Here is a 27,496-nt window from a genome sequence, read left to right on the forward strand (position 1 = left end):
GAAGATTCGCACTTTATCAAAGTGGACGAGACGAGACCACGTAAATCTTCCAGCGTGAATCCAGGATCCAAATGCTTCCACTTGGATGGATTTGTTGGTTGTGCATTCAATGAGGTGGTGGAGGTCGGGTGCATGCAAGTCTGCATCCTTTTTGTACATGTTTTCCACCGTATAAAATTGTATAGCCTTTGGGTAGCCCTCGTGTCATTCATTTCGAAGATGAATTGCTCTCCTTGGTCTCATAACATGTTGTCTATCGCACTAAACACAATCTATTTAGATTTTGTAAATAAAAGCTAACCATCCATCTCCGAGATAAATGATGCAACAATTATCCAACGATGTATAACCGTCTATGGTAGAAAATACACGCACTAAAGGCATGCAGGTGCCTCATCCACTTGAAATGTATATGAACTAAGTATTTGAGGACTTTCCCTCTCACCACTTGCATAAAGGTCCGGTGTACCATAGCCTTTCTTAATGGGTCCACTTTATGTATGCGTGTATTGCTTCTCTTCTGCACATCTCTTTCATCAACCAACAAAAGATTTGGATGTCTTGAGTGTATAAAGCCAAGCATGATTGATCCAGTGTACATCTCTGGTTTGAGTTTGCAAGGTTATCAAAGATGGAATACTAGTAATTTGGGTTTGAGTAATAGATTATCTTTAAAAAAAAACAAGGTAGAGCTTTACGTTACCCCTACAAAACATTTTCATTGAAAAAAAAATCTACATAATGTATTCCCCAAAACAATAAAATTAAAATGGTGCTTACAAATTCACTTTCCAACATACACTTATGAAAATTACTACTTGTTGAATCACAATCTGCTGTCCTCTTACAATCAATTTCACCATCAATCACAAATCAAAATCTTCAAAATATACTGCAATACCTGCGCAAGAAGGAAATGGAATAAAATACTTCTCTCCGTCAGACATTATGCATAATAATTTTATAATCTTATTATTTTCTTTCTTTGCTCATCATCATAACCAATTAATCCATTGCCATGCATGGAACCATCCTATGCTCCACAATCTTTGTTGGCCTAAGCATTGAATCACATAATAAATAATAACAAATTTAGGAACTGTAACTATTCTTGCAAACTAATTCAACCATTATGGGCAATATCGAAGTATTAAGAGAGAGAGGTTGCTGGTAGTAACGATGGTGAAATTTTCCTTTCTTGGTTAAGCTTAAAATATTTATTTTTTATTCTTTGTGTGTTAATTTTCAAATCTCTATTACACATTAATTGTACTGTCTCCTATATATAAGTTGTTATATATATAACTACAGTTATAATAGATGTTTACTTGTTATATAAGTTGTTATAATGGATGTTCGTGGACTATTCCTTAGCATATGTCAAGTTGTTAACAATTGAAAATATTAGGTCATTCAATCTTTTGCATATTAGTCCATAACTTCTTTTAAATTCTAGCCAGTATGTCACCCGCTGCCGATAACTCTAGAGAAGACGAGGCCTAAGGAGACGGACTGAAGCCTGAAGGTCAAAAAAAAAAAAAAAAAAAAAAGAACGACGCGTGCAAATTCCAAGGACGCGGTGCGGGGTATTGGGTAAACGTCGTCGCGCTCGGGACGCGGACCTGACAGCAGGTTTCCCTCGGCTGTTAAATGCCCCACCCACTCCCCCCAACCAGCCTATATATCCCCGAAGAGACGAAGCCCATCTCCACCTCCAGCATCCGAGCTTGAGCTTGAAATTAACAGCGCTGGCGCTACTTCCTCTGTCTCTCTCTCTCATGCCCCCAGTCGGCACCGCCACCTCGGCCCCAGCCCGGTCTGGCTCTCCCTCTCGGTCTTCCTTCCCCCCTCGCGGTGGCTCCCCGCTAAAGCCCCACAATCACCCCCGCGCCCTCAAACCCACCCCCATCTCCGCCGCCAACTCCACCACCATCGCCACCAAGACCCACCTCTCCAACCTCGACCGCGTCCTCGTGAAGCAACCATCATCACAGCCGCCTCAACTCACCCATGACGTAGGCCGGGACCACGACCCTAACAAGCCTGATCACCTCGGCGGCGCCACTGCAGCCGGCGGTGGAGGGGGAATTGGGCTTCTCCACGCCCTCAACCTCCCCTCCCTCTTTCCCTTTTTAAGAAAGCCGGCGGCTGACGAGATGTCCCCCCGGAGCCTGACCCACCTCCAGCGCCTCCTCTCCAACTCACCCCGCCCCTCCCCAAAGAGCTCCATCGCCTCCCGATGGCGCCTCTACCACGGCGCCGAAGACTGGTCCGGCCTCCTCGATCCCCTCGACGAGAACCTCCGCCGCGAGCTCCTCCGCTACGGCGACTTCGTCCAGGCGGCCTACCATGCCTTTCACTCCCGCCCCGAGGCCTCCTCCCCCGCCCGCCACCGCCACCTCATCCTCCCCGACCGCTCCTACCGCCCCACCAAGTCCCTCTTCGCCACCTCCTCTCTCAGCATCCACCCCTGGGTCAACTCCTCCGCCCCAGCCCGGATGACCCAGAGCTCCAGCTGGATCGGCTACGTCGCTGTCTGCGACTCCGACCGCGAGATCCGCCGCATGGGCCGCCGCGACATCGTCATCGTCCTCCGCGGCACCGCCACGTGTCTCGAGTGGGCCGAGAACCTCCGCGCCTCCCTCGTCCCCATGGATTCCCCCGACGCCTCCTCCAGCGAAGTCGGACAGCACGTGCCGAAGGTAGCACGGGGGTTCTGGAGCCTCTACAAGACCGCCGGCGAGCAGGTGTCGAGCCTCTCGGCGTCGGTGGTGGAGGAGGTTCGCCGCCTCATGGAGGTCTACAAGGGAGAGGAGCTCAGCATCACGGTGACCGGGCACAGCCTCGGGGCGGCGCTGGCCTTCCTCGTCGCCGACGAGCTCAGCACGTGCGCCCCGAGCGTCCCGCCCATCGCCGTGGTCTCCTTCGGCGGGCCGCGCGTCGGCAACCAGGCCTTCGCGGACCGGATCGAGAAGCACCACGGGGTCAAGGCGCTCAGAATAGTCAACGCCCACGACGTCATCACGAAGGTTCCCGGACTGCCGCTGCCGCACCTGAGGGAGAAGTACGAGCACGTGGGGAGCGAACTGAGGATAAACAGCAGGGACTCGCCGTACCTCCGGCCGGACGCCGGGCCGGCCTGCACCCACGACCTGGAGGCGTACCTCCACCTCGTGGACGGGTTCACGGGGACCGGGAGCCCCTTCCGGTCCAGCGCCAAGCGGAGCTTGGTTCGTTTGCTGGACCAGCAAAGGCGCAATGTGAAGGATGTCTACGTGAACCGGGCCCGGGAACTCGTGGTCGATCCGACCGCTGCCGTCGTCCGGTCCAACCCGCATGGTTGCCTGGCGAGCCCGACAACGTGACGTCGAGCTGGATGACGATGCGTGGCAACCAGCGACTTTTCTCAACTTGGTGATAAATTACTGAATATTATAAACAAGGCCAGGTCGACCCAGAGGGACGACGGGCCCACGTTAACGTTTGTTGATCAGTGTATATAAAACGCGGGAGCCCAGCAAGGCATCAACGCGCCAAAATTTTTTCCCTCAGCTGATGTTTACGTAACTTCCCTTATCAAATTGCATTGCGTGAATATGAAATTGGTGATTGACTAGCAGCCATAAGCCTTTTTTTTTTTTTGAAAATTCTAAAATATTCTTCTATTATGTGGTCTGACTAGCGAAAAGGTTTTTTATTAGAGAATCAAATTGTCGGCACATGAAAAAAAAAAAAAGAAGAAGAAGACTGCAACAAGGCAGCAGTCTTTACCACATGACAGCTGAATCAGTTGTTGCGCATGAGATGAGATGTTGGAAATATTTTACTTAAAAATTATTCTATTTTTAGTTTATAAAAATATTATAAAAAAATAATCTAGATGATTAAAAAGAGCTTGTTTGGTGCTCTAAAAACGTAATTCACCTCTATGTGCATTTCGAAGATATTCCACATTTCGAATATATCGTATCTTTTAGAAAACCAATATTCTTTTTCGAAAAGTCAGAACTTTTCTGAAAGTGGCAGGGCATCTCACAAAAAAATATTTTAAAGTATTTACAACAACTAAAATTCAGATGATAAAAAAAATTATTTTTCTTTTAATTAAAACTCCCACATGAGGTATCTGTTGAGAGGGCCGTCTTTCCTGCCACCTGTGTTTGCGTCAATAGCTACCTCCTCAGCTCTACCTATGCGAATGTCTTGGACTACCCCCGGCCATCGCTTTGCCGTATTAGCCGCAATGGACGGGCTATGAGAGAGCCATCTCTTGGCTCATGAAAACTCCTGAATCAGTCCACGTACAATTTTGTTGGCCAAGTCGGGCTGATCAAATCAAGGTTTTGGTTGGAAGGTTAATTATGAGAATATAGATTAAGTTTCACTCTTACAAGTTACATAGGAATATGGATCTCTCTATGCAATTGGGTCTGGTTAGGCGACCTAAAAGTTAGAGTCGGTTTCAGGTTGGATCGAGTCACACAATCTATCAACCCGAACATGAATTGACCTCAAATCGAGTTGGCAATATTCAATCGCAACCTAATCCAAATTAAGTATATCCGAACTTCACATTTCAGGTTGATTTCAGGTTTTTCATCTTTATTGACACCCCTACCACAGCATTTCAGAGTTTTTGCTACTTTGTTAGGGTGAGTGCTCTCTTTTACCTTCCCATGACAAGGCACAAATTGAGAATCCTACGGAGTCAAGTTATTTCCTCATCTAGGTTAATAACGAAAATTTCATTTTCTAAATTAACCTCATAAACCAATTTAATCCACCCATAATGTTTCTGTTCTTTTTCTTTGAATTAATAATGTCAACTTAGATAGAAGTTTTATTTAAACTTTAGCAGACTATCAGCACAAGCTTGCCTCCCACTATAATTGATCCATCCTCTCATCGGTCATGTCTAATTCTTCTTCTTCTTTTTGTTATTTGCCTATTACAGGATGAGGAAGACAAGATCGATAAAGCTGGAGACATTTTTAACTTATAAAATTTAGGATGATGGATTGGCTCGGATCATTCATAAGAACTTTGTGCTCTAGGATTTATTATTTTTTTAAACAGATGGTGCATAATGTGACAATCATATTTAATACATCAAAAATTCCTTTGCGCAAAAGATGTGTTTTGCTTAGACATTAATCTAACTATATAATATATAAACTGCCGTGCTTGACCAAACATGTCCTCACCAACCAACCCTTTTTTGGGGGTTAATAAATTTGTGTGTATGTAGGACACATGCATACAAAAGAGCCTGAATAACACACTAGAATCACAGTATTCTTCCGAGTGAATCAGCAATAACTATTAGTGTTAAAAAAATATATATGCAGCATAAAAATAGTCTTATTGTGTGAAGCCCTCCATTTGAACTCGATCAAGGGACAGATATCCATGGTTCACTTGCACGTATGCAACTAGTTGCACCTATCTCAAATAACTAGCTATTAAGAAGCACCTGCTCCTCGGCGATATATGGTGGCTAGTGAGGGGATGTGATATCTTTCAGATCGTTCATATGTATCAGAAGACGAACAGAGCGGTCGACTAGATCGCCTCCTATGCTACCCAGTACATTGAAGAGGTTTTCTGGACACGGGAGGTCGAGGTTCCTTTAGCATTAAGTAGTATTCTTTCTTTTGATAGTACTGGTCATACTCACACAAAATTAGTGTGAGCAACCGATGTACCATCAAAAAAAAAAAAAAAAAAAAGAAGAAAAAGACGCATCCATCTAAGATGCCAATTGAATCATGCCACTTTAATCCAGCCTATTTTCAGCTCAGCTTCTTCAAAAAGTTTTACAATGGAGGTCCCACACCACCACCACGAGTCGAACTCGGGCTAGTAGATGCAGAGTCCAATGTCCCGACAACTAGACCATGGAACCAACACATTGGCACCAAAAAATCGAACCATGAAAGGACCCAAACAGACCCAAAATCTCGTTTGCCGATTTCGAATCTACCGCAGCGAAGAGAAGCCCAGCCAATATCCCTCTGTCGGTTGAGGGAATCCCATGATCCAAGTTTTCACGTAATTGTGTCCATCCGTAGGCTCGGAGTCCATCGCAGCTACGGCATCGAGGAGTCGCCCATTCAGTGGATCCCTGGTCTCTTCGAGGGAGAGGAGCGGGCTATTCGACGGCAGAGCTCAGCGGGTCTCGCCACCAGGTAATGGTTTCAGAACCAAGCTCAGATCGATCGAAAGCGAGGGTTTTATCGCTTATGTTTGGGTGGTTTCCTGATTGTCTAGGGTTTTCGTGCTTGTAATCTCGTTCGGCTGTTCTTCCATGGTGCTTCCGATTAGAGTATCTACTTTTTCCTTTTTTCAATTTTTTTCTTATTTATTCGTTCCGTAATGCAATTGCTACCGCGTGTGGCATCGGGTGATTCGAATTCTTGTTCCTTTTATCGTCTGTTGCATCAATGTTTATAGCTGAATATATTACAGTTCTTCTTTTTCCGTTGAAATCTTTGGGTAAGATCAATGCTTCGATGCAGATCAAGTTCCTGGTATTCTACTTGGTTTGGACAGGTGCTTATAGGATTGTCAGTTGTTGGAAGTCGATTTGGCAGATCGTGGTTTTAAAATTGAAAGTAGAGAGCGAATTTTGATATGAAAGGGTGAAGGATTGGAGTTTAATTTGGAAGAAGAGAGAAGATACGGTTGCAAGATGGTGAATAATCATTACTTATGATATTTATATATGCTGGAAAAATGTTTATTTATTTTTTCTGGAAAATGGATGTTTGCGTCTATAACTGTTTTTCTTCATAGATAGAAAAGAACTGGATTTGGGTAATTTTGATTGCTCAGAAAAAGATATGGAAGTTTATTTTTTGTCACCAAACAGTGTGTTGATGTGCCAACATAGAGCTCTGCTGCTCCTATGCTCACATGGTTTGAAGCTTACAATGTCTATATGCAACATGAAAAAATGTACTAAGGTTTAAAAATAACATCTGTAGTATAATGGTTTCAGAGGTTTGCCGTTTTGCTTTTTATGTACATAAGGGTCTTTAAATAATTACAATTGTTTGCCATTTTCACAACTCATCTGCATGATATAATTTCTTTTAGACTCAAAATCTCCTTGCAACATTGAAAAGATGACCTTTTATGGGATAAAACGTGGTCTAATAAACATATTTTATTTTTCGATGATTTCTTGTCATAACAGCTACTAAAAGCCACTATTTTGGATTTTAAAAAAACCAATCCAAGACAGAATCGGTCAAATGACGATTGATTTCAGAAGTCCATTATTTGGTGATATTACTGCTGTAGAAACGCTTGCAGTCAACCTCAAAATCAGATTTGGAGGGTTTTCAGAAAAGTGCTCAAAGAGCTAGTTTCATTTTAGCAATTATCAACTTGAGTTAAAATTTACACCTCAGTTTTACATTAGATCTGTGGATGGAATATTATATTATTTCAGCACACAACAGTTTTAGTTGGTTGAAGAAATGGAATCTCTTAAGAGAAAAATAAGGGGAGGATCACAGCAATGGCATAAGATTGAAGACATTGAATATGCACGAGTCTCCTTCATCTAGGCAATTAAAGGTAACTTCCTAGAATAGTGGGCAGTGTTACAATTTGTTGATAGCAGGTCTCTATGATTCCGATTTTCTATGAAAATGGAAAAAAAGGAAATTTAGGAGAAAAAGAAAGAAAAAGGAGCAGATAACATAATGAGACAATAATAGTGCATTTTATGCCTTATTCAAGTGGTATGTTGTATTTTGTACATTTCAGAGATTAGCTTTCTTGATGTTGGACTTGATATTGGAAGTTTTAATAGCTCTGGTACTTCCTTGATGTAGAATTTTTACTGGGCAAAACATGACTTCTCTTTTTGGTGATTATAATTTGATTTGTTTGTTCATTTGTTGTCTCTTTTGAAGCTTGCATCAAAATTATTGTGTGAAAAATGCTAAAGGCCATCCCTCCAATTATTAATCGGGTCATCAGCAATACGTGACAGTTGTGATTGATGGAACAATACCGGAGGCCCCACCTTGCAACATCTACTCCCTTGTATTGCACCAATGGCCAACTGCCATGTAGGACAGCTGATCTGAGTAGTGAGTTGGAGGGGTGATCTTTAGCAGTACTCCCATTGCATAGGACATAAAGGAGGGGAGATGGAGGAAATATAATGTGGTCGGTCAGTGTGATATACAATTTCTGTTCCATACTGCTGACTGAGAAGAGGGAAATGACGAAAGTTCCTCAGTTCAGGATTCCGTTGACTATTGGTAGAACGGAAACCCCAACAGCTGTTCACCTTGCAGCAGCCCCCTCTAACTTGCTGCATGAACATTGCCCATGCCCAGCTTTTAATTGACAGATGCCGAGACTGGCCAAGACTTTTTGGTGGCTGTTTCATTTTCTGCTTTTGTACAAGCAATGGATGTTCATTTAATGAAGTTGGAGCTAACCTTTATGTGTTTTCTTCTTTCATGAAGCAGAGAGGTTCTTGCTGTACAGATTAAAATCTTGACTATTATACATCATCTTTGTTTAGATGCTGGAAGAACATTTTGTTTCTTGCATTAATGTATTCAAAAACATGAACTTACAATTTGTAGCTCACACACTGCATGAGTCATCTTCAATACTTCATTTGACAACCACATTTGCTTTTAATTTTACTGTGTTGTCAAATAATTCTCAGATTGTGCGTTTTGCCCCTTTATCAATTTCTTATTGGAAGAGGAATTATCAAATTCATTGTTGAGATGCTTGTGCTCAATTGATGTGTCGGCTTGAGCATTAGCTTTGCAAGAACAAATTATAATGTACCCTAAGGTGCAAAATACCCACATGTCCATGACATGCACTAGGAGATTGCTCAAGCTTGCTGAATATACTTCATTGTATAAGTAGTTTTGGTTATAGCTATCTAGATAAAGCTTCCTGATATTCAACGAACTCTAAATTTTTAAGTAAATATCCTTTTCTGTTATGATCATAATTTCATCAACTGGCTTGGATAAAGTGTTCCTGTCTTTGCTAGATCTGTTACGTTCTGTTATGAGAAACCTATACATCAAAGTTGGGCATGTTTCATTCGTCACAGGGATGTTATTATGGTTGTAATTATGCTTTCTAGAAATCTTTGTATGGAATGAGTCACTATGTGGGCAGCAAATGTTGGCCTTATCTGACAAAGGCTATTTCTGGCCTGGAATTGATGTAACTAGATATGTAGGATGATGTGATAATTAAGAGTCTGGGAGTGTCATCCATTAGATATCCCCCACGCATGCAGTGATTGCGAGGTAGAGAAAGGAATTGAAGAAGAGTCTGGAGAAATGAACAGATGCTGTTGCCTGCCCTATACAAAGATTCTTAAGTTATTGGATTCCATCTAAATTTGTGATTCTAGTATTCTGAAAATGTTGGGATTGTGGGACCTAAAATTTTTGTTATCGTAGGACCTGTAAACCACCATGTTTTCATCATGGTGGCTGGAACTCGTAATATCAGGACTAGAAGAACCAAACCTTGCAATTTCTATCCTTCTTCATAAGTCTCAACACCCACACATATAATGACCAGTTAAGGATGGGAAATGATATTATCAATTAGGAGTGCGACTTGAGTGGGTTTGGTTGGATTAAAGGCTGACAATACCTTAATTTCTAAGGTGCCAAACCCTCACTTAACCAACCCAACTTAGAGATCCATCAGTGAGATCCAAAGCCGACCAGATTCCATAATTTCTAACCCGAACATAATTAGGGTTTAGTAAAGCTAGGTCAGGCAGTGTTGGGTTAGGTTTGTTCAATTTGATGAGCTGCGTTATGTTGGGCCATGTTAGCTTGCATTGCTTAAATGTTGGGTTGAGTTTGCAAGAAATTTGTCTATTCAGTTTGATTTGGGTCGAGAGAAAAGGGAATTAGAATTGGGTTTTAGTTCAAGTTGCCTTGCATTGCATGATCCTTCTACATGAACCCAATCTGACCTTTTGATGTTTATCAAACACAAAAACAACCAAAGATAGGAATATATGAACCCATCCTAACCCAAATTATGGATTGGTTCTGATTAGGTTCAGGTGAATGTAGCTAGGTCACAGTGCTATCCCGAACAATACAAAATATACCAAACTTTCTGTATTTGTGCTACTTTGGCATAAAATTTGCAAGCAGCAATACAAATAAACACTATGCAACTTGGACAATCTTCTTTCGATGATCACATACACATAAATGAACAATCTTGAAGTATCTCTTATCCTTTTCACCTTTTCACTTTTAAGTGCCACAGTTATGCATGAAGCAAAGAAGAAAAGAGTATTAAAAGGCCAATCTTTAGTTGTTCTATACCATGCAAAAGTTCCATAATAATCTTTATATGTAGGAAGAATGGAGGGTTTATTGAGGGAAGTGAGAGGAAGTAAAAGAGATACACACATGTTCTGCCTTTGCTTTATTTGCTATATACTGATATGGTTGACTAAGTATGAGAAAGTGATCAAAATACCTGTACTCACTTAGTAAGTCATGTTTTCCCCCCTCTATCTTTTTCTCTAATTATTGTCTTATTGGCCAACAGTAAATAACTGAAACACCGTAAACCTGATCAGCTTCATTTTCTACAACTGCATTGGTGTTCTAACAAACTTCGGTTGCGTGAATCTTTTATGGGCACTGCATATTTGATTATCTCGGTATCATGGAAAACTGTTCTTGCTTTGTACTTCTTTCTACCAGGCATTAATATGGTTAAACCATGCTTTCTTTTTGATGATAATTACATGGGGTGTTGAGCTTTTTGGTGCTTATTATGTACGTGTTGAAATTTTGCTATAGCTGACTTGTCTTTTTGTTGTTTTTGACAGCGTGGCAAGTTTGAGATGGAAGATAGAATCAGTACTCTTCCAAGTAATATAATCGAAGCCATTCTCTTGCGTCTGCCTATAGCAGATGCTGTTAGGTCAAGTGTCTTATCAAGTAGATGGAGATACGAGTGGAGTACAATTCCACATCTCATATTTGACAAGCACAGTGTCCCATTATCTTTACATTACAAACTTGACAAAATTGTGGATCAAGTTCTTTTACTTCATAGCGGGCCGATTCACAAGTTTGTTTTTGATGGCTCTGCCTGCTTAGAAGATTGTTCAGTTGTAAATCGATGGATAACTGTTCTATCTAGAAATAGCCTCAAGGAGTTGGTTCTTAGATTTTGTCCTGACAGGATTTACAAATTACCTTCTACTCTCTTTTTTTGTAAAGGAATAGTTATTTTAGAGTTGCATGATTGTGAATTTAGGCTTCCTCGAGTTTTTGAAGGTTTTGGCAGCCTGTGTACCCTCAGCCTTGAAAATGTTGTCATTTCAGACAACGATTTTGCAACGCTCATCTCCAAATGTTCACTTCTAGAGAAGGTTGCCTTTATGGATTTCTATGGTTGCAGCCGTCTTAGATTTAATGCTCCCAATCTCCGAGAATTGATAATTGATGGTTTATTTGAAGATATCTATCTTGAGAACACCCCAGATCTGGCTATCTTATCAGTTGGTTTGGATGATGCTGATGATCTTGATGATGAAGGAGATTCTGATAATGAAGATCTAGAAAATAAGGAACATTACAATTTCATGACCTCTCTTAATGCTGTGCCAAAAATTGAGAATTTGTCTTTGCGTCATAACATGTTAGAGGTAATTGACTTCCACTGTTTCTGCTGTTTATTTTGTTTTATTTTATTTTTTTCTTTACAAGAATTGCTAATGCTTTTCTGCTGTATTTGTAGCTCTTGGCTGGAGATAGTTTGTTAGATAGGCTTCCCACTTACAGTTATTTAAAGAAATTATACTTAACCTGTGTTAATTTTGAAGACACAAAGCATATTGCAATCCTCCGGTGCTTGTTTCGAAGTGCCCCTGTCCTAGAAGAGCTCACCATAGAGGTAGACAGTTCTAATGTAATTGTTCTTAAAAATGTCACAGACTAAACTAGTTGTTCTGCTTGTTATAATCATGCTGTCTAATCTCTCTTTGATGCATGTGTTAGGCTGATTCTGTTGACTCGAGTAATCCTGCTGCAAGCTTTTGGGAGGGCAAAGAATGTGCTGATTTCAGGTTCAATCATCTCCGGTATCTTACGGTGACTGAAATTTTGGGTGTAGGACCTGAAATGGAGCTCATCGAGTTTGTGCTTGCTAATTCTCCAGTGCTTGAGACATTATTTATTAGGCTAGACAATGATGTCTGTGATGAAGTAAAAATCTACAAACAGATTATGCGGTTCCGAAGGGCATCTACAAGAGCTGAAATCATTAACTTGGACTGAGGAGTACTTTAATTACTGATCTGTTCAAAAAAACTAGAAAATATATAGCAGTGTAGAAGGGTGGACGTCAGGGCTTTCATTAAAAGCATAAACGTTGTTATTGTTTGTCAGTCAGAAATATGGGTCTTTTAATACATTTTCATATTTCTGTTGAAAATGCTCTCTTCCATTGCATATGAAAAGAAACTGAATGTTTTCATCTTTATGCACCACTAGTCCATAATCAATTTGATTATTGAATTATGTTTTCATATATGTATGTATGTATATCAATGGAACAGATATTTCAATATTGACATGTGAGCTTCTCTGTGGTATGTTTTGGTGGACCTTTTTATGCAAAAGCCTTGGGGCTGCAAGTGGGCTGGGCCATGCCTAAACCCAGTCCGATTTTTTGGGCTTTGGGCCAAGCTTTGATCCAACAATTATTGGATAATCCCGGCCAAAGCCTGACCTGAATCTGATTGGGCTGGCCCAAATTATCCATTTTGGCCAAAAATAGGTCCGGCCCGATTGAAGTTTAATATTGCATAATATTGCTTCACAAGTTAATGAGCTAGTTAAAAATTTGGTCCCCTTCTATAACACAAGATACATTATTCTCAGTTAAATTCATTTTAATTTGTCATTTACTTTTTCATTATTTTTTCTATATACAAAAATAAATTATTTCGGGTCTGAATTTGGGCTCTGTTTCAGGTCTTGTTCATGCTCGGGCTGAGCTCGAGCTGGGCTAATAACATACTTGAGCATGGCCCAAAAAATAAATGGGCTCTATATTTAAGCCCAAATCTGATCTGAATTTTTCAGGACTAGCCCGAAGCCCGACCTAAAGGCCGCCCGGCCTGATGGACTTTGGGCCGGTCTGAGCCCATCTCTGGCCCTAATTACTGTAACTCAACTATCAAAATATGTGCGTCCTATGGAGCTGTCAAATGGCACTCAACCATTGTTTCTGATGAATGATTTGGATTTTGATTGGCAAATTTAAAATTTTATCGACATGCAGGCTTGAAAATTTATATTGGAATGTCCTGTAATCTCGTATCAACGTAGGCACCATTCTCAGACCATCTACCAGCTTCAAACTCGTTGAATGAAACTGTCCGTTCCTTTTTCCGGAAGGAACTCAAAATGGGAAGCAGCCCAGGACACGCTGGTTCTATTTTGTTATTTCTAGTTCCTTCTTAGAAATTCGTATAATGCAATGAAAGAGAAAAACCTTGTATCTTCGATTGGATCATTTCCCATACACAGCAATATAATTGGCTGGGAATAAAGTTGCTCAAAATCATAGCATTGATCCATTAAATCTACCATGGAAGTAGATTGTGAAAAACCCTCCAACTTCCTCGTGCTATAAACCGGTTTCCCACATCTCTCGTTTTCTTTTTCCCTAATTCCTTGGCCCTCCTCTTCCCCCTCTCACAGTTCACATCCTGCGAGTGTAGATGCGGCCAATAAAATCAGAAAATAACAAAGCAGATAAGGAGCCCGACACCCTATCGCACTTTACCTCCACGTGCCGAAAAACTAAAACCCACAACTAATCTCGAGATCATGAGCACTCGCGAGCTGCTCGGAATCGAGCCCCTCGAGCTCAAATTTCCATGTAATCTCTCATCCCCCTTTTCCCTTGTTCTCGATTCCTCTACAAATCTTTCCTAGGGTTTGGATTATTTCTAACCTTTTCCAAGCTTGACTCAGCTGTCGATCGCAACCCACGCTGCTCCTTCGGAATTTCCCCAGCTTCGGGTCGGATCTGACCGGATACGGATCCACCCAACCTAGCTGTCCACGCCGATATGATCGGCTACGGATCCACCCAACCTAGTTGTCCGACTTCCTGATTCGCTATAAAACGATTCGCGCCCCCAAGAAATCTCGTTCTCTCCTCTCCTCTCCTCCCCCGAAGGAAAAAATATAAAATCCTCCGAGCTGCTTCTTCTCTTCTTCCTTTCCCTTCCAGGAGACTCCTGCGTTCTCTTCTCCTGTTTCTTTACTCTCAACCGTTCTCCTTCCTATTTCTTGATGCCAATAAGTGGTTTTCTTGATGCTAAAATGTATCCTAAGAGTCTTCTGATCCTCCCCACGATCATGTTCGCTTTATTGCACCGCCGGAAAAACATTGGATCGAAACCTAGGGTTTCATCGGTGACTCGTGGAAAAAAGAGAAGGGCGAAGACTGGTTATGGCTAAGGTAAATTCTTGTGTTATTGACGTTCTTTTTTTTTTTCCTTTGACCTTTTCTCTCGGAAGAAGGTCATTTATTTTTTATGTACTCTATTATTTTCTCCTTGATTGGTTCTTTTGTTCCTGCTTTGATGAATCTTGAATATTTGCAATGCCTTAATTTTCATAGAGAATCAGATGCTCTATGGGTTTGGTTGTTCCTAGGATATATATGCCATGTTCCAATAGAAGGTTATATTATGAATCTTGCCTAAGAACAGATTTTAATTTGAGTAATGCCATAAATCTCTTGTATCTTTGTCAAGATATATACTCGCCCTTTCAAAGTTTATCTTTGTCAGAAAATATACTCACCCGAAATTTCTGTTTATATGGTGGTGCTTCACCCTTAACCGAAATTAGATTGGTGCTGAACTGGTTTCATAGCTGGGATTCATCTATTTTTTTTGGCGGTTATATGGTGATTCTTTTCATCATAATTGTAGGAAAAAATGAAATCTGATACTAAAATTTGATAGCAAGTCTTTTGGAAAATCTGAAAATCCTTATATTGGCTACAATCTTCCAAGCATCAAGAAGAACTTGGTTAAACACTAGGATTAGTATTTAAGATGTTGTAAACTGCTGGAGGTGTTGGCGTTAGATGATGTTTGAGTCATTCAACTCACCTCATTTATGTTGTCCTGTTTTTCAAATAAAGGTCAAATTACTGTCAGGCAGTAGTTGCCATGCACCCATATTTTAACAAATTTCTGTAATCCGGATTATGGAGACCTTGGAGCATATTGTAACGTTTTTGTATTAGAACATTTTTAAATTATCAAAAATGGTTTATTCATTTATCTATTTATTTATTTTTGTTTCTTATATGTCTCATCACCATCCATCAACCTTGATACTTGTCCCCTAGGAGAGAAGAGATGTATGTAGAGATGTGGAGCAACAAAAGTATGTGTGTCCCGTGTAATATTGGACAAGGAGCATCTTTTGATGTATGTTGCGGGTTAGGTTTGAGGCTTTGGATCAAAAGTTGGTTTAGTAGATTGAGAGCCAAAATGATAGTAGTCTCCTAGCACCTAGACTAAATGAAATGGTAATTTGACTACACGCTAGTCTAGCCTTGTAGATGGCATAGCTAGAGACAATATATCTTGTAGCTTTCAACTTTTGCTCTCTCCAAATCATTCTTGATGGATGAAAACACTTGTGGCAATGGAGGTAGTGAGGCAGAGAGATTTGTATTGGGTGTTCCAAGAGTAATGGAAGACCAAACAATTTGGCATATGGTTAGGGATGGAAATGAGTTGGGTCTGGGCTATACCTATGCAGGATTAGAATCTAATGCTGAAAAAAATGAACAAGCTTGAAAAAATATGAATAATTTTATTGGAAATATGGATATGGCTTTGCTTCAAAAATGGATGTGGAGATCTTGGAGAGCAATAGCTTTTCCATAGTTAATATTTTAAGGTAAGGTTTTTATAGGAGGTAATTGGATGTGCAATCTTGGTGTAATTCACTATAAGGATCTTTTTGTTTAAAAGGGAGGAAAATCTTTAGAATAAGAAGCTTCCAATCATGTTTCCTATAGAAGAGAAAATTACAAAATTACTAATTCTGCACAAATACTTGAATTTCAAAATGCGAGGATTGTTAAATTTTTTGGATAATTCAATTTTTTGATGGGGATAAAAAAAAGCTTTGTGTGGACCCGTGTGGGCGTGTTTTTAGTTCCACACCAGTTGTGCGCTAGGAAGATCTTGGGTACTTACTTAAGGCTAAGTAAGGAAGGTGGACTTGTCCCAAACCATTCGGCTTAGGGCATACTGAGCCATCATGGCAGCAAATCGGGACGGTCTTGACAATAAAATCAAAAAACCGACGAGCGGTGAGAGAGGGAGAAAGAAAGATAGGAAGAGAGAGAGGGGGAGAGGGCGACAGTGAGCAGTGGCCATCGGAACAGGACCGAGGGAGAGGAGCAGGACCGAGGGAGAGGAGAGAGAGGGCTTTTGAAGCCCTCTCTCCATGTTTTGGAATAGGGGTGGAGCCTCTTTTTCTTTTTTTCTTTTTTATTTAAGTGACGTCGGTAGTTATTGCCGATTTCACTTTTTTTTTTCAAAATTTTTGAAGTAAAATCGACAACGCCTGTTTGAAAGAAAACAGGAGTTTCGGCACTTGTTCCAATGCCTATAGTAGTTGATGGTTGCACTTATTATTTTTTTTGAATTTTTTTAAGTAAAGTCGGCAACACCTATTTCGAAAGAGAATAGAGGCCCTGTTTCGAAAGGGAACAGGGGCTTGTTCCAATGCATGGAGGAGAGAGGGCTTCGAAAGCCTTCTCTTCTCTCTCACTCGGCCCTATTCCGGCGGCCGTTGCTCACCATTGTGCTCTCCCTCCCTCCCTCTCTCTCTCTTTACCTTTCTTTCCTTCTACCTTTCCCCCTTCCTTTGCCTCTTTCTCTCGATCACGCTCTCCAACTCTCTCCCTCCCTCCCTCTCCCTCTCCCTCTCCCTCTCCCTCTCCCATCTCTTTCTTTTCCTCTCCCTCTTCTTCCTCTCCCCCCTTCCTTGCTGATTTCCCTTGTTGGTTCATGCCGGCACGACACAGGAGTGCACCGTACCGTACCGTACTGTAGGTCTACCAGCACGAGTGCTGGTTCCAGTACTGTAGATCTTGGGTCGGAGAATTTAAATAACACCTTCTCGTTAGCCTTTTAGGAAAGCTCTTGGATTGTTATAAGTGGTGTCAAAGCGAATCTGGTCCATGGTCCATATGAACTAGGGTACACTACAACATGGACTTTCTAGGATTGCTAGCTGATCGTGATGTTTGTGATTAGATTTGATGGTTAGCTTAGCAAGAACGCTAAGGCTTAAATAAAGGAGCACATGAGGACCCATGTAGGCATGTCCGGTCCCACATCGTAGTGTGTCGAAAAAATTTTAGGTACTTATACAGGATCAAGAAACCCAAACAACACCTTCCTGCTAGCTTTTTTGGGTGAGGTCGTGGGTCATTCCAAGCTTGCTTCACAAGTGAAAGCTATGACATAGAAACTCTAGGACAACTAATTGTGGAGGGTAAACAACATTGATAGAATATTAATTAGGATATATTTTTGAGATAAAATTAAAGATGGGAGATGGAGGTTACTGTATCCTTTAATAGATTTGCTAATGGCATTCAACTTTTTCCAAGCATTCCATTAGTACCATCACAAGTTAAATATTGATCGACAATCAATTTTAATTTTTGGAAACTCGAAGTATGGTGGTTGGCTGCAGGTCTACCAAATAAGAGCGGGAGCAACAGGAAAGTGACCATAGACCCGTTAGCATTATTTGCTCTTTTCAATTATCTTTGGGAAGATTGTGAGAAGAAAATCAAGGGAAAGCTTGCTAATTTGAAATCATAACAGAAAAATGATGGATATTGTAGAATGATGGGACATATTTTGGGAATTTGCATGGAGAGACAATGTACCAGGGAGGAAGAAACATGTTTTTCTTTTGGAAGAAGAATTGAATTGACTATTGATTATCCTATCATCGTTCAATTTGTTGCAAAAAATGGCTTAAATGATGTGATGCAAAAAAGAAATAGGCTTTTGTTTTCTACAAAGATAATTTTTTTGATTGTCAGCATGTTTTTTTTTTCTACCATAATTTTTTAGGTGCAATTTTAGTCAATGATGAGGAAATTAAAGAAAGATGGAACCGTTATTTTGAAAAATTATTAAATTAGGATTCTACCAAAGAAAACTTTGTCGAAAAAGTACAGTCAGGGAGAAAAGGTTCTATTTGTACAATTCATAAAAGCGAAATGGAGATGTCTTTAGAAATGTGAAAAGGTAAGGCACTAGGGCCAAATAAAATTAAGGTTTGAAAAATCATGGAAGATATTGGCTCAAACTGGCCTGCTAACCTATTTATGAAATCATGAACATTAAGGAAATTATCAGATGATTGGAGGAGAAGTATTATAGTATCTGTCTATAAGAATAAAGGTTATTTTAAAACTATCCTAATTATCAGGGAATTAAGTTTATGAGTCACTCTATGAAATTATGGAAAAGGGTAATTGAACAAAGGTTAAGAAAAATAGCAGCTGTTTCAAATAACTAATTTGGATTTATACTTGAAATATCAACGATGGAGGGTAGATAAAAAAATATAGAGAAAAAGTCTGCGTTAGTTCTTTATTGATTTTGGGAAAGCCTATGATAAGATGCAATCAAAACTGATATTGGTGGATTTAAGAAGGAAGAGTGTATAGAAATGGTATATTTAGATAACTTAGTACATGTATGTTATTGCATCAATAAGGTTCGGAGTTGCTATGGTGTAACAAGTGTTTTTCAAGTCATAGTAGGCTTACACCAAGGATTTGCACTAAGCTCATATCTTTTTATATTAGTCATGAATGAACTCATATTTAAGATTCAGGAAAATATAATATCAATTAAGATTGATGAGCAAGAGATACTATAGAGCGACTGATTTCATTATTTAGGATCTATTTTACAAAATAATGTGGAGATGGATAAAGGTTATATGTAATAAAATTACAATTGGTTGGATGAAGTGGAGAGCTGCATTTGGAATATTATGTGATAGGCGCGTACGCCTTGGAGATTTACGGAAAAAATTTATAGAACAACAATAAGGCATGCAATGTTGTATGGCTAAGAGTACTGGGCAATAAAGAAAGCACATGAAAATAAATTGAGTTGGTAAATGAGAATATCAAGATGGATGTGTGGTAAAACTAGGAAAGATAAATTAAGAAATGAATATATTAGCGGAGTGGTAGGAGTTACCCAAATTGAGGACAAGTGATGGAAAGTTGATTGAGACGGTATGTATACACACACACACACATATACATATGTATAATACATACATACATAACAAGGATCTAAGGTAGCTCCTATAAGGAGGGGTACTTTAGTTTGTGTTGAAAGTTGTAAGAAATGTAGAGCTAGACTTAAATTAACATAGATGGAGGTTGTGAGAAAGAATATGGAGAAACTTGGAATAACATCAAACATGCCTTGGATAAAAATACTTGGAAAATGAAGATCCCCAATTCCCCATATGGTTGGAAAATGCTAGATGATTATGACTATGATAATGCTTTTAGTGCAGCTATTAGGGAAGCACTTGAACATCAAAGAAGGAATGGAGATGGTGGGGAAAGGACAGTTGAAAAGATAGCTAATTTAAGTTGATGTTTTGGAAGATGGTTGTAGTGTTTGATAAATTGTGTGGTCTCTCTCGCTCTTTTGGTGTTACTTTCATAATTGGACCAATACATTTTGTTTGGATGGGGTTTCTTTACTTTTTTTTAAAAAAAATATATTCGAGTGAGATTTTGAAAATTTTCCGACATTATACTATGTCGGTGCTTTCAAGAGGCCTTTTGCATAGATTGGGTCATAAGATTTGGCAGAAGTCACCTTTCACTATGCAACATAGACTTTTGTTTAATAAATTTGTAGGGATCAATGCCAAAAGCCCATTTAATCTAGATGGAGTTTCAATATAGTGCACATATATTCTACTTTCCTAACATCCAGATGTTTGTTGACGTGAACTATTGGACCACTTTCAACTCAAAGCAACCTTGTAGCGTTCTGTTTTTTCCCTTTAAGGGAAAACAACCTTGTAATGTAGAAACTGTCAAATTAATAATTAAATGGCTCACAAGCTCTCTGAGTTTGTTCTATCCTATAAGAATGTGACTTTGTTTTTTTATGCCAAAAAGGAAAAATCATATTATGCTTTAGAAATCTAACAATTGATATTAGCTGAAAAACCTAACACATTGTTGTCTGGCATCCATCTCCTTGTTAAGCAACCTTGAATATTAATTGCAGTGGTTTCACTTTGGGGGAACCAAATATTATGGACCAGAAACAAGTTATACATCGTCGGTGTTGGTGCACACACAATGGCTTTAGGTTTGAAGGTGCAATTGCTGATGTGCATGGTGCAGCTTTTAGCTTTTTGCATGTATTGTGCAAGTACAAAAATTAGCACAAATTGCATAGTTGGGCTGATGTGCCAGTACATTCTGTTGCATAGTTGGGCTTATGTGCCAGTACATTCTGTATTAGTTTGCGTATGTGATGTGGTGGCATGAGGTCTTGGCCTTTGATGCCTTCTAATAAGATGAATGATTTGTAAGTGGTTGCACGATGTCTTGGCCTTTGATGCCTTCTGATAAGAGGAATGATATGTAGATAGTTGTGATGACACAAGATTGTTGACCATAACATGTAGAACAGTGTCTACATATGGTGTTAATCAAGTCAAGTTATTAGAATTATATGCAACCTTATCCAGACTTGAATACTAAATCATGTAATTTCCAAATTGATTCAATAAGCTGATCGGCTCCAAATTTTGGATTGAAATTTGTCAACTTTTTATAATCAGTAATTTGCTTTTGAACAGTAATTAACTATTAACTCTAGTCATGCCCTCTTAATAATTTGCGCAGCCTTAAACTTTTTAGTAGCTTATGAAGATGGAGGTTTTTTCTGTAAGATTCAATTAAGTCTTATACTAATTGGATCTTATTGAGTCTGCTTCAACTTCTACTGTATTGATACTCAATAATGTCTGAATCTTGGTTTGAAATCCCAACTGACCCCCTGTATCTGAATTTGTGTATGCAATGGTCTCAACAGGGTTGCATATGGGTCAGAACTGTACCTCTGACCAACTTGTGACTTTATCTATGAATTTTGGTATTTGAAGGGAGGTTTAATTCCACGATCTTTAGCGTTAATAAAAAAAATTTTCCTATACAACATAACAATTGTTATCCTTGAAAGCCATTTGCTCCAAAGAAGTTAGCATCTTGGGTATTTGTTCTGCTTCTGAAAGTATTCTAACCATCTGAGACTTGACTGCAAGAAGCTCTAAGTAGTGTTATTTTAATCATTGCTGAGTAAAGTCATAAGCATGGGTTCATGAGACTAGAGGCTTTAAAAAGATAGCTAAAGGAACCAAATTTTAATTTAAAACAAGATTTCAGGGTAGATCATGGTTTTTACAGGCGAACACATATTGGTCACAATTCAGTAATGATTGAATTCAATAAATAACGGAGGGGGAAGAAGGAATACTACTTTTTTTTTATTTTTTTGGTTGTTACTTGTTTTTGATCTTGGAAACTTTCTAGGAATGCTTAACTTTCCACTGTTAGGACTTTGTATTCTCCATTAATCAGTATTTCAAATCATTAGGTCTTGATCCTACCAAATTTGAGCCTAAAGTGAATAGGAAATCAAATTCAGAATGCAGGATTTATGCTTGACCTGATAAACTCATCATTCCAATAATGCCCAACAATAGTTTTCTGCAGTAACATAATGTTTATGACAGGCTTTGATGATATAACCATAACTATGAAAATCAGGCTTTGACCCTATCCAGGCTTAGCTAGATGGATCTACATTTACCAAAAATTAGTATTAGAACAGCATCTGATGATTCAATTGAAACCGTTCCATCATAAAAAAAGGTGTTTGTTGTGCAGGTAAGAAGAGAACACCAAGTATTGCTAAGTTGAACTTAATTACCTGTTCCACCTGCCACATTGATCAATAGGGACTTTAACAAGTTATTGGACTTCATTTGTATTCTGATGATTCAGACTATTGTGCAGATATATAAAATCATAAACAACTTTTTTGCTCCTCATGAGTGTTGATGTGAATAATTTTTGGAGGTGCGTGCTGTCTTTTGGACCATTTCTTCTATTAGATAAATGTTAGAGCTCCATGTACTTTGCACATCTTTGTTTACTTTTTGTGTTCATGAGTGCAATATTCTATTTGGAAGGTGAGATTTGGATTATTCAATCTAATTTTTGCAGATGCAAGTGAATCTTGACCAAAAGTCATTGATTTAGTAGAATTTGAGTTAAGCCTACCTAAGCTAGGATTCTAATGTTAAATGCATTAGGCTGAGAGTAGCAGAATTGATGAGATCATGCTATTCAAATCTGAACACCAACATCACCAATGTAAGCTGGAACAGTTCAAGTGTGGTTTGTCTCTGAATCCATTCACCAAGGAAAAAAAAGAAAGTAATTATTTATGTCAAACTAGCTATATTTCTTAATTTGCCTCCTTTAAAAGTTGATATTGAAAACCAACTCAAGGTATTTGTTTATAATTTGTATGAAGTCCCAAGTGAAGCAAACAAGATTCATCATGATCTTGTGTTCTCACACATCAGAGATATTAGCAAATATTAAATTTAAAGAGCATGCGTTGTGGTCGTCAAGTCAATGCCTCAGATGCTTTTTGCTGTATTCGTTGCTATTTTTGCTGCCAATGCCAATGCCATATCGTCTACATACTTGATCAAATAAAAGAGGAAAAATTCAACATCAAATAAGTGATCCAATTTCTGGGAAGAATCTGCCACAAGGTTCCATAAGAAGCAGTTTATACACATATGTATAAATAATTAGGATATTATAATTACCTTGACATTTTTTGTGTCTGATGTATTATTGAGGTAAAGCATCAGCAACTGCCAGGAGTTTGATTTCTGTTATAGAATTAAATAAGAAGTGACCATAGGATTGATTTCTTAAGCCTCATTTTTGGGAGCAACTGTAGGCTTCTTCTCATGAAGAAAATTCCTTTGGAATTGAACAAGTAAACTAAACATTTTTCTCTATAAAAGGAAGGTGATAAAATAAGTTAAATATTCGACGCTCAGATTTCTCTTTTTCGTTGACATCCCAACCAATTTAGGGGGCAAAGTAGTTCCACATGCACAAGATCCAAAAGAATCCTTTAGTAAGCATGAAATACATTGCACAAAAACTTGTAGATACTATTCTCTCATTCAAAACTTTTTATTCTTTCAGATTGACTTCTTGAAGTAGTAGTTGCACTATGGCCATTGCTCGGTATCCAATCCCAACTTACCCACCAAATTATAACATCTGAAGGGATAGATTAAGAAGAAAAAACATAGAAGTAGGTGGTATAGATTAGAAGGGGATAGACCAAGGTTCATTGTACTGATGTATCCCATTATGTGTTAGGTGATTTGTGCTGATACCGAACCAAGTCTTGGTACGCTGAATCAACCCCCATACCAAGTGTACCGATAGAGTACTAGCCTGGTACTATTATGGGTTCTGGTACCAAGACAGCGAACCTTGGGAGCAACCACATGTCTCTCTTTTAGGTGAGTCTTCTCAATATTGCCTAGTATAGGAGGACAAAATAACAATGAAGAACATAAAAAGTGAGAATACTGGTGGTAGTTTATCATTGTCAACACACCTTAAGTTAGCCTACCATAAAGACCGATTCACTTTGATTTGTATAATAATAAAAATCCATATTAATGTGGTTTACAGAATGGGTTTAATGTGATGTATGTTATCTTTCAAATGATGGAAAAAAGATTCCAGCAAAATTTTAAAAAATTGCTTTGGTTGTGCTACTCAAAATGGAAGGTATGCAAGTATTATTATCGATAGTGTTATTTTTAAAAATGAGGTGTAGTTAATCGTGTGATCTTGACATTAGATAGAGGTCAAAACAATTAATAACTTATCTCCTAAAATGACAGTAAAAAACTAATAAAATTAGTAAAGTAAGTGGCAAAGAATCCATCACCTTGTTAAATTTTCTAAATTAAACAATATATAAAATGTTATTCCTAGAGTGGTTGCATGTGAAATTATCCTTTTGAGTTGATTGCCAAGTTTGTCCTCTCTTATGTGGCTCGAACCTCTATAGATTCTATAGAGGATGTGGTGTTGTCTTATCAGCAAGGTTTGTAGGGTTGTACCTCATGAGCTTTGACAAGTAGAAATGCATTACCCAATTAGTTTGCCTGTAGAGCAAAGAGTTGCACAAGTAGGCATAGGCATTACCTAATGAGTTTGAATCTCTCTAGCTTTTGAAATAACTAAAAGCTCTAGTTTTTCACTCATTGCATTCCATTTAGGTAGGTTCCACGAATCAAAATGGTTGTAGAACTCAAGGTTCACCAAATCGATATTGGAAGGCATATGACCGGCATGGTATGCCATACTGTATCGAACCGAATGGTACGAGGTGCACCGTATCATACAAATTCGGTACCAGTACCTAGTACAAGAGGCGTATCAACACTCAGTTCATCGAACCGGCCTCCGTACTGGCGTATCGACACAGTGACAGGTGGCATCGACACGGGCCCTGGTATCGAGACGGCATCCCATGCTATCCGACGATCTGTTTGGCCTGGTATGAGTCCATAACGTGTTGTTCTAGGACGAACAGAAATAGGGAGAGCCAAAGAGGGAGGGGGAGAGTGGGGAGAGAGAAGAAAAGAGGGGGAGGGAGAGAGAGGGGTGGTTGGAATTTGGGGAGAAGGGCCCCATGGATGTGGAGTAGAGCGAGATGGAGAGAGAGAAGGGGAGAGAGAAACCCTAACCCGGGCCTATGGGTAGGGGGTGAGAGAGGGAGGGGGCGAGGGAGGGGAGAGGGATGGGTGGCTTACCTAGGAGAGAGGGAGAGATGGCGGGGAAGCGGCGAGAGCAAATGCATGAGGGAGACGATCAAAGAGTCGAAGAACCGAACATGCTCCATTTTAACCCATTTCTAAGCATCGAACCGTCTCAGTCAGAAACCAGCTTGGTTTGGGATGCTTGGAACTACCCGGTTTGGGACGGTTCGATGGTTCATGGCAATACTATTCAACCATGTTAAATTGTCCCTTGTTGATGAGTGAGAATCACCTATGCGGACAATTGTGGTTGAATGATTGGAATCTAGTCAAAGAGATGCTTTGGTGATAAAACTACTCATGAAAAAATTAGAGAGCTAATAGCTTAGAGAGCGGATATTTAACTTTTTTCAATTTTTCTGCTTACTAAAATCCTCAACATACATACATGCTGTCATTTGGTGGAGCAATAAAAAATTTAGACACGGCTGTTTTCTTTTTTGTGTGTGGGGGATAATTGTGTTGCACTTGTACTACTCTTTTATGAACTAGACAGATTTTAACTCCTACTTAATGCTCCTACCTTGGTGAAACCTTAATTAGCAAAAGCGGGTATGTGTGTGGGTGCAAGCAAGTGGGTCTCTAGTTTTTTCTTTTTATTTTTTTATTTTTTAAATAAGGAAGAAAGTGTGAGGATGAATTTCCAGGAAGATTACAAAGTGAATGTGGCATCCTAAGGGGAATTTTCCTGCTATTATGGGAGACCCTGCATTTACACCCTCTCGAGACAAGTGGAGTCCATGTCGGTTAGGCCTGCAGGTTGCTGAGGGTGTGGAATTTGGTATATTGGAGATGGGTGCATCAAGGGTATTTGGTGATAATATAAAATCCTTCTCTAGAAGCTTCCGCAAAAAGGTATGCTGTTCGCCTTTCTCTTAAACCCTCATTTCTATTTCAAATGATAATTCAGGGTTAGGGTTTTTGTTTATCTGTGATCTCATCTTGGGATCCCACTTTCTGCTAATATCTTCATTCAATTTCCTCTTTTTTCTGCCTTTGCAGAACTTGCAGCCTTTCATTCTGTCGGTGCTTGGTACGATTCTTTTTTCATTGTTACTGGTTTTTCAACCAGTTCTTTCAATCTTCTTTTCATTTCTCCATTACTGTTTTTGAGAAAATATGCACCACCCTTTTTTCCTTTTATGTTTGAATTCTATTTATGTTCGTCACTAACTACTTGTCTTCAACTTTAATTCTTGCCACTCAGATATTGTGTAAAATGCCAACCTTAATCGTTTATCGCAAGCCATTTGGTTGTCATCTTTTAATCTCCATGCAAAATTTTCAGACATCCTGTTCTGACATTGAAAATCATTGCCAATTTTTGCCTTTGTTATTTGTGATCTTCGGTTAGTGTAGGTTGTAAAGAATCTAAAGAGATTAATTACAGGGGTTGATTGTTGTTCTTGATTCACTTTTATTTCCTAATTACAGGTCTAACCACTAGATAATTTACTTTGTTTTATAAGTGTAACTACTCTTATTGCCTTATAGGTCTGTGAGGAGATTGACCTGTTCTTCTAGTTCGGGGTAAAAAGGATTGTATGTTATTTTTTACACTTTCTTTATGTTGGATGTTAGGTAAATCATGACATTTTCAGACGACGAGGAAACTGTACCGGAGTTTGTCACAGATTACTATTTTTTGGATGATGATGAGTCTGCAATCTCGTTCACAGACTTGCCTATCCAGTTTGATAGTGCAGAAGAAATGAATGCCACTAATAGGAAAGCTTTTCTGAGCGGAGTCACTGAAGGAGGCCCACTGAAAGTTTATATCCAGGTTATTGCCTGGAGATTAGATATAGGAGATGATCAGCCCAAACTCATGGCGCTTTCTAAAGAAGAGAAATGGATAAATCTTCTCAAACCTAGGAAGAGCTATGGGGAAATGATCAGAACAATATTGATCATCTTCCAGTTTCTTCATTTTCTGAAGAAAAAGCCACGAAAATCTGTGAAGAGCCTTCGAGCTCATCTATGTGAAGTTTTTGGGTGCGCTGTTACTCTGTTTTCACTTTTTTTTTTTTTTCTGAGTTTTGCAATTGCTGTTCAGATCTCCGAGATCTTGAAAGTTGCTCTTACCATGCAGGACATTTGCGTTCAAACATTTTAAGAAAGACTTTAGGGAATATATTTCCCTTATTAAGCTGTTCATTGTGAGAGATGACACACTAGCAAAAGCTCCGGTATGAAAATCATTATTGATTGTGAATATTTCCATAAGATTATTTATGTTGCAATTATGTTCTTTCTAGATTTGTTAAAAATATGCTTATGCGGTAATCTTATATCTACGAAAGTTCCAAAAAGTAATAACTAAAATGGTAACCATACACTAGGGGCATCTTTTTTGGATCCCTAGGATTGTTTGTGGATGATAGATTTAGAACTGTTCAGTTAGACTTTTTATTGTTATTCTTAAACTTCAGCTCTGGTGA

At 39.2% G+C, this 27,496-nt stretch overlaps 3 protein-coding genes across 7 annotated transcripts in view; all 3 read left to right on the forward strand.

Moving 5' to 3' along the window:
• Positions 1–1,677: 1,677 nt before the first annotated feature.
• On the forward strand, positions 1,678–3,638 carry LOC103713597 (phospholipase A1-Ibeta2, chloroplastic). The gene has a single exon (XM_008800585.4). It carries the CDS (start codon positions 1,779–1,781, stop codon positions 3,363–3,365), a length of 1,587 nt encoding a protein of 528 aa, XP_008798807.2. The 5' UTR covers positions 1,678–1,778; the 3' UTR covers positions 3,366–3,638.
• Positions 3,639–5,917: 2,279 nt separating this feature from the next.
• LOC103713595 (F-box/FBD/LRR-repeat protein At1g13570-like) lies at positions 5,918–12,622 on the forward strand. 3 transcript variants are annotated; one of them, XM_008800581.3, is made up of 5 exons: positions 5,952–6,188; positions 6,271–6,325; positions 10,871–11,695; positions 11,788–11,943; positions 12,048–12,622. In XM_008800581.3, exons 2-5 carry the CDS (start codon positions 6,308–6,310, stop codon positions 12,324–12,326), a joined length of 1,278 nt encoding a protein of 425 aa, XP_008798803.2. In that variant the 5' UTR covers positions 5,952–6,188; positions 6,271–6,307; the 3' UTR covers positions 12,327–12,622. The 3 variants fall into 3 exon arrangements, with proteins under 3 accessions (XP_008798805.2, XP_008798803.2, XP_026662956.2); XM_026807155.2 differs by lacking the exon at positions 6,271–6,325 and adding an exon at positions 6,519–6,694 and having other exon boundaries at positions 6,023–6,188; XM_008800583.3 differs by lacking the exon at positions 6,271–6,325 and having other exon boundaries at positions 5,918–6,188.
• Positions 12,623–14,216: 1,594 nt separating this feature from the next.
• Positions 14,217–27,496, forward strand: part of LOC103713594 (protein ENHANCED DOWNY MILDEW 2-like) — a 33,083-nt gene continuing 19,803 nt past the window's right edge. The window contains exons 1-5 of one of the 3 annotated variants that reach the window (XM_039119913.1): positions 14,217–14,526; positions 25,703–25,910; positions 26,058–26,088; positions 26,637–27,050; positions 27,148–27,244. In XM_039119913.1, coding sequence (XP_038975841.1) covers positions 26,644–27,050; positions 27,148–27,244 — 504 coding nt within the window. In that variant the 5' untranslated portion in view covers positions 14,217–14,526; positions 25,703–25,910; positions 26,058–26,088; positions 26,637–26,643. The remainder of the gene's footprint in view (positions 14,527–25,702; positions 25,911–26,057; positions 26,089–26,636; positions 27,051–27,147; positions 27,245–27,496) is intronic. The other 2 variants (XM_008800579.3, XM_017844401.3) reach the window with 2 other exon arrangements.

Source organism: Phoenix dactylifera, chromosome 2, assembly GCF_009389715.1.
Source record: "Phoenix dactylifera cultivar Barhee BC4 chromosome 2, palm_55x_up_171113_PBpolish2nd_filt_p, whole genome shotgun sequence".
In the NCBI taxonomy this organism is placed as follows: Eukaryota; Viridiplantae; Streptophyta; class Magnoliopsida; order Arecales; family Arecaceae; genus Phoenix; species Phoenix dactylifera.